Below are 12,532 nucleotides of genomic sequence, written 5' to 3' on the forward strand. Positions count from 1 at the left end.
AAACCTGGCTCCTACCTTCTGCAACTTCAGAATAGGTCTCAGATACTTATGCAAAACGTGGATCTGAAAGACCATCATCATGCCAGAGGGGCCACTATTCTAGCATGTCTAACAATTTGTCAAGTTTTACTGAATAAAGTGGACATTCTCGTAACACGACAAATGACTGTTTAGCATTTTGCAATTGCTTAGTTATCAGGTGAAGAATGTATGACACATAGGCTAATGTATCGCTGGATTCTATATTAATGATGTAAAGAAATTAGGCAGAGATCTGAAATTACTCCCCAAAGAAAAGGCCATTTGATGAGGATTTCTTTCTCTGAAAATATCCCTGGTAAAAGATACTCTTCACATTCTAAGGAAATGGCTAGAACAGAACTTGATTGTTTAGTGAATACTGTAAATAGAAATGTAGATGAAAAATCACTGGCGCCAAAAAAAATGTGAAAACTCTCGAACTAGGGATGTCCCGATACCACTTTTTCAGGACCAAGTACAAGTACTTCCCCTCATGTACTTGCCGATACTTTTTTTTTTTTTTTAAAGGGACAGGTGACTTTAAATGATCCATAGTACATAATAGTACATAACATGTACTACGGATCATTTAACCCATTCATGTTAGCAGGTCAGAATTGTACATCTACTGCAGTGCATTCTATATGTAGCACATATACAGTACATATAGAATGCACTGCAGCAATAGATTCTTCTTGTTCACAGAAAACACTAAGCCCAGGCCCCGTCTTACTCACTGTTGCCTCGATCACGGTGCCTCACACGTGAGGATGTTGTCGGCGCTGATCTGGAGAGAAGCGTTGCGTCACTGCTGCTCCGGTGGGCGGCGCTCCAGGTGGGGTCCTAATTTAGGTGGTCGGCGACTGCCTGGAGCGCCGACCACTGGAGCAGCAGTGACGCTTGGCGAGGTAAGTAAAAAAAAAACCAGCGCAAGCTTCGGCGCTGTATCGGGGCATTGTACTTGTCAAAATGCCCTGTATCGGTCCCGATACCGATGCTTGTATCGGGAAATCCCTAATACAGCTATTGCAACACAGATGTGGGTGAAAAGTCTGCTGGAAGTGGAAAGTTGCCGCCAATCCTTGTGCAATGACCTGCATGGCTGGAGGAGGAGTCACAGGAGAAGTGACGGTCATGCGACAGCCATAGGCAGAGTGACAGTCATGCGACAGCCATAGGCAGAGTGACAGTCATGCGACAGCCATAGGCAGAGTGACAGTCATGCGACAGCCATAGGAAGGCAGTGTAAGAAGCAATGATTATGTTCAAAAACTTTAGTAAATTATAGCAACCAAATTTCCAATTCCTGTTGTCACATGATTTTTATGAATAAATCTATGTGGTTGCCATGGATCACTGCACTTTGTACACAATCATTGCTTTATGCACATTCTTGCTCAATAAGGCTTCATGCTGTGGGCAACGGTCTTAGAGTGTGTAGCAATTCTATTTTTTCCAATTGTTGTAAAGCAAACAGTTTAAAAACATTTAAGTAAAGTTGAAAGATAAAAATACATGCCAGCAAGAAACATTTAAAAAAAACAAAAACACAGAAAATGTTTCAAGCGCCCTGCCCGAATTTGGAATGTGGCTCACAAAAAAATAGAAGGAATAAAAGAGCCATAAATGAGCTGGGGGAAGGGTTCTTGCATTTATTAAAAAGAAGCAATAACCTTTCCAACAGGGAGGTGTGACTATGTCATGCATGCTACAAGACAAAGGCAGTTAACTGGACCCCCATAAATGCATCTTATTGCAGGCTAACACTACAGTGTGAGATTTACTTTGCTTGAATTTTGTGATCTGGTGATTAGATGGAGGGGTAGCACGAGGGCACACCTGGGACGGTCAAACACACAGACACATTACAAGGGACCGTATAAAGCAAAGGATTGTTTGATTAGATAAAAGCAGTTACTCTCCGCCTAGGTTTCCATATGTTGGTGCAGCAGAAACTGAATTCAGACAATAAACTTAGAAGAAAAAAAAACAAAAAACAAAAGCAACTTAAGAAGTCAATGTAAAACCCTCACATAACAGCTATGACTGGTTAACATACTATGGGGTCAATTCACAAAGCTTATTTTCTTCATTTCGGCCGTTATTTCATTGATATTGCTTGTTATATAGTTGCTGTTTAGAGTTAGTCAATTCACAAAACTCAATAACGCTTCCTTTTTTTAAGAAGTGCTAAATTAACTAACTCACAGAACCCTGAACAATGTGCCTATACAAAGCATCTGCAAATAGTAAAATACCCAACTAAAGAATCATAAAACGTATGGCACGGTTACATCCGGTTTATTTCATGCTACATAAACCGGGAAAACCTATGTGCTATTAAGCTGTAAACTGCTAAGGTCAGACCTCCCAACCGTTTGTGTAACAGACAATTTAACACAAGAGGAATGATGAGGGAGACCTCAAATGATTTACATTTTATTAAAACATTTTCTGCATCTGGGGAGGGAGAAAAAAAAACGCACACACACACCACTCACAAAAAGGACAATTTTTTAGATAAGTTGTGTCAGATTGCTTCCTCGCCAATCTTTATTTCCAATTACTATACATAATAATATATAATTACAGAATCACGATTGGGGGATGCACAGATAGTGGTTTTTCGGTATCGAGTGCAATGACTCGCCGCCCGGGTTACCAGTTAGCTGGGAAGCCGTCTCCGTGCTGCCTCGTCACCAGGTGACGGCTCTCAGGCCAATCAGGAAGCCGGGTGGCGAATACAGTGAGTGCACCCATTTCAGAATACAGATAGGGCAATCACCAGCCATGCTAAAAGTTCTCAGGAGACTTTCTAAACAATCTAAAGTGGTTTCTGGTGCTAAAACATTCTGTGGCCAATGCTCACTTTATACACGGTACACCACAGATTACCCTACGTATAAAATGGTTTGGTCAGAGAACCACTGCATCAAAAAAAGTGTACTATAGTTATACAAGAAACATGAACATTTTACAGACAAATGCTGAAGAGTGAGCTCATGTTTTCAGAATAGAGACCCTACAGATTTGCAGTTACAGATCAGTGTTTGAGATTGACTGGATTCGTATCCTTCAATCTGAAGACATTGAAAAATAGAATGAATTCAGTACAAAGTACTGCTAGGTATTCACTACGCTACCCATTTTAATTTACTTATTTTAATTAAAAAAGTGTATCTGACAAACAGGAAAACAGTGATAATCACTTACCTGTTTTGTGACGGGAGAAACGCTGACACCAAACCTCTGAGCTCGCTCTTTTAGTTTTTCAGTACTCGGCTAGAAGATTTTTCACCAACAGACAAAAGGTTTTTGTTTACTATTTGGAATAGACCAATAACAAAACAAATCCTACTAAAATAATACGATATATGCTAGGTTTAAAAACTTGGTCTTTTCTCCAAATAAAATTATGTAGCATACATTCTTTACCTAATTAATTTTACTCTTAAAATGTTAAATGTGGCACCAATTGGCAATAAACAGTTTTCACTCTTTTGGAATATGTTTGGACACAAACTTACCAACGATTTTACTCCTGTGGTCTCCCCTAAAAAGAAAAAAAGAGGAAATATAAAATAGTTATTTGGTATAAAAAACAGAAAACGTGAATGAGGGACCACAATCACTCAATCACCAATTTACAAATCCGTTATTATTCTCACCTTTCTGCTCAGTGGCTGGAAGACCGAACCTTACAAGAAAAAACAAAAAGGTGAGCAAATATAAATGGAGAATATTGAAGTACATAGTTGAATTGAAGTAAATTATTGCATAAATATCATATGCAAAAACTGCACGTGACACCCACAAGACTTACCGTATAGCACGGGCTGCCTTTTTGGTATCCACATTGGCAGGAACATTAAATCTTTCAGCTCTTTTCTGAAGCCTCTGTTTAAAAAAAAAAAAAACAGATATTACATTTGCATACTGTGGGAAAGCAGGTTAAAAAGGTAGAAACCTTCCGGAGTGCTTGGCACAGCTGAGTTGTTTTTTTGGTGTACAATTTTAAACAAGAACCCCCCCCCCAAAAAAGGCGTTCCTGTAATGGAGGTGGTCATTGCCAACACTTCCTGACAATGTTAGGGCTGGCTGCCATGCTAACCCCAGCTTCAGATTTTTCTGAAATTACCAAATACGTATGAGCCAAGTGAACTTTAAAGCTTCTGATCTATTTACATGTTGTTGACTCCCTAAGTGCTGAAGGGGAACATGACAGCCAGGCTAAAAGCAATTAACTGAAATAAAAGAACAACAGCCTCCATATTTCTCTCATGGCAGGCTTCCTTTAAACAGTCTCAGAGATGATTTTATAAACTACACAAGCAATTGACCTGCAGAGGACACAGGCGAGAAACCCCAGAGGAGGCTGAGATGTGAAATGTGCATAACAATTTTAAAAGGAGTTACGCCAGCCACCCTTCTTGGAGGACAGAACAATGAAGCCAATTATTAAAAATTGGAGATAAGGGCATGTAAAGGTGAGAGACATCAGAGACTTCCCAACAGCAGCAGCCTACTTTTATTTCTAATAAACTCTTGGATAGCATTTTATTGTTTTCACTAAAAGGGGCACAAAATATGAATCACAGAATGCTGATAAAAAAATGTTTTATAGCATTTATGGCTAATTTCATATAATAATCAAAAGAGATAAAATGTTAGTGGCATACAGCAAAGAGATCTTCCCACACACTGCTAACTATGCAAAAATATCCCACACAAGAAATGCAGTCCGTCGTTATGTTGTCCACTTTATCTTCCAATGGCAACCTATATAGAAGAACAGACTACAATGCAATATTACATCAAGCCTGGACAGGGAGATACCTTTACGTGTACATTTCTTATAGGTAGCTTTTTAAAGAAGAACTCCGGGCATTTTAAAAAAACTTTCCCTTGCAGTGGGGCTATACTCCTGTACTACAAGGGTTAAGTGCTCATTTTTTTCTAGGGGATGGAATAAAACAGATACACATTAACTTGATCCTCGGTCCCACTGCAGTCAGCACACACATGCACTCTGGCTGTGGAATGCTCCTCAGCGTCCACAGGTCTAATGCAAGTCAATGGACGTGCAATAGAAGTGATGATGTCAGCTGTCATTAGACCACCAGAGCCCGGGGGACAAGAGGCTGCAAGGGACCAGTCTAGCAGCTCGGCTGAATCGAGGGTCGGGTGATTATATCTGCTTTATTCCATCCCCTAGAGAAAAACAAACACCTAAACCTTGCAGTGCAGGTAGCCCCACTGCAAGGTAGAGTTTTTAAAATTCCCAGATTTCTTCTTTGACTCCATGTAACTTCTATTATTTTTGTTGAAAAATGAAATCAGCCTTTTAAAAGAAAGATATTAATTGAATCAGATCATTTACAGACAGTGTAATAATACAAATCAATTTCTTACTTCAACCTCAGGCACTCCAGTTGTTATCTTCACCACTTTCTTTTCGGTTTCTCTGTACAAAATAGAAGACCGAATATATTAAGTCATGTCATCTTTTATAGATTCAACAAAATGAAAGATGAAGATTTTTGGTAATTTTTAATATATTGGGTAATGGGAAGCTTTAAATTGCGATTGGTGTGCAGAATTACCATTTATGAATGCAAGTTAGTTTAGGGTAAAGTAATGGGGGGCAGGCCAACTGAATTCAGTGCATGTATATATAAGCTTCCACAGCAAATCTTGATCATTCAAACTGCCAGAACTTTACTGAATGAACTGTTGTAGGCTTCAAGGTTTCACAAGAGCAGGATCAAGAGCAAAGCCCACCCATCTATTTGGAGTGGAGTCAACCAAATAAGCAGAGTGGCCACATGGGTTGTGTACAGTATTTTCCTCAAAATGAAAACACAGGGCGCATCATCCGGAAGTGCAGGTTGTCTTTCACAGAGGAAAGATGTTCAGCAAGCGATAATTTCATTTGCAGCAAGAGGATGAAAGTGTTATGCTTGCCCCTATGGCTGTGACACAAGGACATTTTCTTTCTGGGAAGTTCCCAGGCTTGAAAGCAAAATGAAAGTCAAGTGGTGTCAGGCCCTTAAAAAGCTTTCTCCCATAAAGTGTGGGTCGTAAGAGCCCCATAAAGGCAGAGGTGCTCACTCAGGGGGAACACTGCAATGCTTTTGTTTCAAAATCCTGGAAGAGGTTTTTCCCATGGGGCAGTAAAAGGTTTAACAGCTTTCACAGGAAGCACAGTGGGGTCATAGGACAGGACGTGCCATTCCACACACCCCAGAGAAGTCAATACCCACTGCATGTTTTAGGACTCATCAAAAGGCATTTTAAAATGTGTCATTTTCTTTGTGTCAATAGTTTAGTCAATGTAACATTAGGTCACAAAACAATCTGTCCACTCCAAACAACATGACCACCATGGCTGTCCTTTCTGAGCCCTTGCTAATTAAAAAAGGACAACTGTGACTCTTGAGATACATTTACAGGAACACCTGCTCAACCCACATCACCTGCATCACAGCACAGTTCTCACAAAGAGTAAGAACATCTACTATTGTAAGCCTGCAGGATCGAAAAAGGGTTTTTTAATACACGGTGTAAATAACCATCCTAAGAAACCATAACATACAGTGGTACGGGTACACAAATACTAGATCATAAAGGGACTCATACACACACAGTTCTGTGTCTTTTGTCAACCTCAAATACTAGGCAACTATGTAACCAAGCTAAAAGGAGAACTATGAGGCGAGTGCTTTTCACTCACCTCATAGTTCTAGCCGACCTGCGACAATGAGACTAAAGCAGCAGCTCGCGGTATATTGAGCCTAGGGTGACGGGAGGACGCTAGTTTGTATCCTCCCGTTACCCTAAGGAGAACTATGGGGAAAAGCCTTAACCCCATAGTTCTCCTTTAATGCATGCAAGAAAACCATCACTAAGCTAATAAAGTGTTTAAACATGTTTGATACCTTTTTATTCTATGAAATAATCTAAAATCAGTGGTTCTCAACCTGTGTAACCTCAGGACCCACATTTGTCCTTGGCCATTAAATCACGAAACGAGTCGCACTGCCCCACCTAAAGCTGACACTCAGTCCTGCGCAGCATATTTTGAAAGGCAGCTTGGCACAACAACTGACAGTGCTGCTCTAGTGGAAGATAGAGGAGCCCCTCACCTAGAAAAGTGGAAGGCATACGGCGACCCACTGAACACACCAGTTGTGAACCTAGGGTGTAAATTATGTTTTTAGAACTAGTAACCTCATGCCAAGTAGATGGAGGTAAATAATGTGCCAAGAAAAGCATGACTGTTCTAGGTGAAAAAACTATGCAGGTTAGGATCCAGTGCTGCCAAGATTGGAGAGTAGGTACATAGGCATTCTTGAATATTCATGCAGAAAAGAACAGTAAACCTTAAAAGGTAGCCTTCATTTCCAGTGACACTTATGGAAACCGTCCAAATAATACTCACAATCCCAAGAGTAAATACTTCTAAAACAAATTCAAACATGCATGTGCGCCAAAAAACTAATATTGGCAAATTCTACCCCAACAATGAATGTCTCAAATTTGCTCCCTTTTAGTCTGTTAAATATTCTACTGAAAGATCTGTTCAATAAATGCAAGTAGTTGATCATGCCAGTAATCTAGTGAGGTGATAACTTTCTCTTCTTTGTCCCTCGATGCATTGCCATCAGTTAGCATTGCTCCCAGAGGACTACATAACACCTTCCTTCATGTTATGGTGAGGAGGAGAGGTGTTCTGCAGTCCTAATACATTTCTTGACCTAGGGTGACAATGCTGCTCCTCCATAGTTACAGAAAAGTGAGTGTGGTCACCCTAGGACAGGAAGCATGTTACTGCCTTGATCACCACATGAAAAAAAAGGAAAAGAAACCAAACCAATGTAGCCACCACATCTAGGGACTGGCATACTGAAAAATTGGGTTTAGATGCACTTTATAGGGCTATGAAGTGGCCCAAATTATGTTATGAAACCAGCATTATCTGACCTTTTGTAAGCAAACATTAAATTCCATTGCATTTAGTAGATGTGCACCTTACAATGAAAAACAAGGGATTAACTGAAGCAACTAACCAGCACAAACTTGTAATAAAATCTTTTATATATATCTATCTATATAGATATATATATCTATATAGATAGATATATACACACACGTTTATTTTTTAGCACTTAATTCCTTCCATAATAAAATGTTTAAAAAGAACAAAAACGAATACATGATCTATATAATGGACGGTGTGGCCTGCTCTTAACATCTGCAGGGTTCTATAGTAAGGAGATGGTTTGCCACTTTAGATGAGTACACAGTGCCATCTACTGGTAGCAACTATGAACAAAAGATCATTTAAGCACAAGTGACCCATCACGATAGATATATATATATATATCAGGGGTGTGGAAATTTTTGAAAAAACTACTTGTCCAAGGGCTAAAGCGGGGGCCAAATCTACTTGTCCTTCATAACAATCTACTTGTCCCAATACAAAAAAATAGTTTAAATTAAAACTAGGGATGCACCAATACCGGTTTTTGGGTATAGAGTACCGATATTTTGCTTTTGGTACTCACCGAGTATCGGTGCTTCCGTTTGCATGGAGCAAGCTTCCCGGCAATCAGGAAGCCGGGCAGCGGGTAATGAGATGCTACCCGGCTTCCTGACTGCCAGGGAAGCCGACTCCATGTTTGGCCGGCTTGATTGTGAATGGCTTGGAAGCCGGCTTCCTGGCCCATCAGCATCGAGCCAGCTTCATGGCCAATCAGAAAACCGGGCGGCAAGTAATTACCTGATTGGCCAGGAAGCCGGCTCAATGCTGATTAGCTGGGAAGCTGGCTTCCCAGCCAATCAGCAAGGAGCTGGCTTCCTGGCCAATCAGGAAACTGGGAGACGGGTCATTAGTCGCTGACCCACTTCCTGATTGCACGGGAAGCTGGCTCCATGTTCCCCTCCGGCACTGCCGGTCAGAGGAAGTCTTCCTCTGACCAGAAGTTCAGGTATTGGAGAAGATATCGAGCATTTGGGCGAGTACAAGTACTTGCCCAAATACTCTGCATCTGTGCATCCCTAATCAAAACTGTATTGGTCTGTGCTAAATAGCGCTTCTCAGTGGTCAGCGTGGTCCCCAGACCACGCTGACCAATGAGTGCTTGCAATTTGCGAGCGAAATTCAAAATGCATTGGGGCAGGACTGTGCTGGACAGTACACCTGTACCGGCAGAGGGTAAGGACTGTTTGCTGAAAGTTAAGTATAGCCGGGGGGTTTTGGGAGAGACGGGGGCCAGATTTGTTCGGGTAATTCCATTTTCCCATATTACCTGGGAAAGTGAACTTGCCCTTTAACGCACAATTCCGTGGTTTCGGGTCCGCTAGAGGAGCGGGGCCTCTCGGCGGCGGCTCCACACTGTACAATTAGCTCTGCTTGCCCGGAGCGGGGCTAAGTGTACAAAAAAACAACTCGCCCGGCGCCCGAAACTGCGATAGGAATTCCACACCCCTGAGATATATATATATAGATATATAGAAAAAAAGTATTATGTACAATATGGAGGGACAGTAAATACAGGCAACTTGGTGTTAGGGGGGGGGAAATAACCTTTATGGACCCATACCTAACCATTTGTCAATGCTTTTTGGTGACACAAATAAAAGATGTCCAAGCAACCAGAAAAGTAATAAACCGAGAATGCAACACCATATTTTTTTCCAGATGCAGTAAAAAGTGAAGAGGGAGAGCTAAATAAAATACAAAGATGGAGAAGTTTATTGGTACCCTTACAGCTCACTCAAACAATGCTGCATTGCCCTGGAGGGGTGATAAAATTAAAAGCAATTGTCTCATTCATGCCATTGGCGTGTCAGAGTACAGCAAAGATGGTGTGAAAAGAGATACATTTTGCTATTCTGCAAAGATATCCTAAAATTGCCTGGAATCATTTTTGGAACCCATAGAAAAGATAATTATGGGATGAGATTAATATTTCAAACTAACTGTGTTCTGTGATTTATATCACCCATGGATTCAAACTTGTAATCAGCCAGTCAGCCTATTTAAAGGATTATTAAACCCTTGCGTGTTTTTGCATATATCTACTGCTAGCAAGCAGTGGATATATGCACAAAAAAAACCACACATTTTAAAAAGGGTTTAACCTTACCTGTGTCTTTGCCGCACGCTCCCGTCCGAACATCTGAAGTCGCGGGCGGCCGTAAAGGATCTTGGGGCGGGGGCATGCGCAGTTCAGATGTTCGGCCAGGGGACGAGGAGAGACACAAGGCAAGTCTATGGAGCAGCGTGCACCCGCACAGACACCGTGGGACAGGAAGTGCCAGCAAGCACACAGGAGTCAGCGCTGGATCAGAGACCCGCCGCATTGCTGGAGAGACAGTAAAGAAGAAGATGATTGGATTAAGAGACATCATTTAAGGTAAGTCACTACAGCAGGATAGGGAAGGGGGAAAAAAGTTTTACTTTAAATGGAGAAAATTAGTCGCTGCACCACACTGAACATGTACCAGAGGAAGAAAAGGAGAGAACTGTATGAGGTGGTCAGAAGACAAATTTTATAGACAAGCATGTCAAAAGGTAAAGGCTATAAGACCATCTCCATGGAGCTTGATGTTCCTGTAAATACAGATGCAAATATTAGGAGGTTTAAAACGTCCATGGGAGTGTAGCTAACCTCCCTGGATGTGGCCGCAAGAGGAGACAACCCCAGATTGAACATAATGAGGGGAATTTATCAAAACTGGAGCAGCTGTGCATGACAACCAATCAGCTTCTCTCTTTCATGTTCAAATCTTAACTGAACCAACTGAAGAGAGGAGCTGATTGGTTGCCATGCACAGCAGCTCCAGATTTTGTCTGCTGCAGTTCTGATAAATTTCCCCGAATGTGTAAAGGTTAAAAGGAGAACTATGAGGTGAGTGCTTTTCACTCACCTCATAGTTCTAGCCGACCTGTGACAATGAGACTGTCACAGGTCGGCTTAGTAGATCGGGAGGTGAGCGAACACAGTGAAGTTCTCCTTTAAACGGAGAAAAACTTCCAAAAAGATGCAAGCTGAAAACAAAGAAAAGATACATCAGTGTCTAACCCTGCTGTTGCTCAAAAAGTGGCAGATGGAGCAATCAAAAGGAAGATGCAGGAGCACACCCCCACTGAAAGAAAAAAGCCAGACTGGCATTTGCTATAATGCATATTAAAGGAGAACTATGGGGTCAGTGTTTTCCCCCATAGTTCTCCTTAGCTTAGAGCTACAGCTCGAGGTATACTGAGATGCCGCAGCCGGAGCGGATACCGACATAGATGACGGGATCCGCCCAGCTGATGCTTGAGACAAAACTGGAGGTTTTGGCAAGTGACATCAGCTCTGTGCAAGGCACATAAAATATCAATACGATCAAGTAATTTTGGAGCGAAACTTAATCCCCAGTGTCTGAAGTCTCTGTTGCGATCTCAAGTTATGGGTCATCCAACAGGATAAAGACCCAAAACACATGCAAAAAGCACCCAGGAAAAAGGAGAACAAAACATTGTACTACTCTAAAGTGACCTTCTATGAGCCTTAATCTGAATCCTATAAACTAGCTATGGAAAGAGCTGAAACCTGCCATCTGGAGAAGGCATCCTTCAAACCTGAGACAGCTGGAGCAAGTTCTCAAGAAGACTAGAGAAAACTATTAAGCTGGTACGTTTTACTTAAAATATTTTGTTAAATTAAAAATCCCTAACAGTCTGATTTTTATTAAAGTGACATTAAAGTCAAAGATATTTTTCTCTCCCCCAATGTTAATTTAAGCTCTTACCTTAAGGCCTTGTTCACACTGAAAGCGTGCGTTCCAGAGCGGTACCTGCTGGAACGCACAGCGATCACTAAGAAACTTCCCCCAAAATGCTTTGCGGCCGCCCGAGAATTTTCACATTTTCGTACGGGAGCGCGCGCAGGGAAGACACCGGTAAGTTTAAACCGCTTTTAAAACGGTTTTATATCTTTTTTTTACACTTTTTGCATATATCTACTGCTTGCTTGCTAGCAGTAGATATATGCAAAAACACCCGAGAGGTTTAATAACCCTTAAATTATGGAACAATGATGGATGCCAATTACATTGGTCAGTTGCAAGTGATTTCAGAGACAAATTGTGGGTTCTGTCTTTGTGGAAGGGGTACCAACTAATTTGTATGCACTGTGGGCAATCACAGAACACACTTGTATAAAAGATTTTTAGATGATCAGTTAAGATAGCAAATGCAGTGTAAACCCACATCTGGGCAGCTTTATGAACACACTGCTGGAGGCCACTGGCTATTTCAGCACATCCACACAGCACAGATTGCCATCTTGTGTGGCATAGTGTCCCCCTTCCACAGATTCCTATTCATTTTCATTTCACATGGAATTCTATAGCAAAAATGCAGCAGGATTCTGGGACCCCTCCGGGGGAAATATTTATTTAACAGATTTCTTCATAATAATGCATAGCAAGATGACCGACTTCATTCGTCCGTGTACTA

The 12,532-nt window shown here is 41.3% G+C and overlaps 1 protein-coding gene across 1 annotated transcript in view; it reads right to left on the reverse strand.

Moving 5' to 3' along the window:
* The window catches only part of SARNP (SAP domain containing ribonucleoprotein), a 63,816-nt gene that overhangs the window by 32,003 nt on the left and 19,281 nt on the right, over positions 1 to 12,532 (reverse strand). The window contains exons 5-9 of the mRNA XM_018562034.1: positions 5,434 to 5,485; positions 3,845 to 3,918; positions 3,690 to 3,718; positions 3,549 to 3,574; positions 3,235 to 3,303 (exon numbers count right to left, since the gene is read on the reverse strand). Of these exons, the coding sequence (XP_018417536.1) occupies positions 3,235 to 3,303; positions 3,549 to 3,574; positions 3,690 to 3,718; positions 3,845 to 3,918; positions 5,434 to 5,485 (250 nt within the window). The remainder of the gene's footprint in view (positions 1 to 3,234; positions 3,304 to 3,548; positions 3,575 to 3,689; positions 3,719 to 3,844; positions 3,919 to 5,433; positions 5,486 to 12,532) is intronic.

Source organism: Nanorana parkeri, unplaced genomic scaffold (assembly GCF_000935625.1).
Source record: "Nanorana parkeri isolate BGI_ZX_2015 unplaced genomic scaffold, ASM93562v1 scaffold556, whole genome shotgun sequence".
Lineage (NCBI taxonomy): Eukaryota > Metazoa > Chordata > Amphibia > Anura > Dicroglossidae > Nanorana > Nanorana parkeri.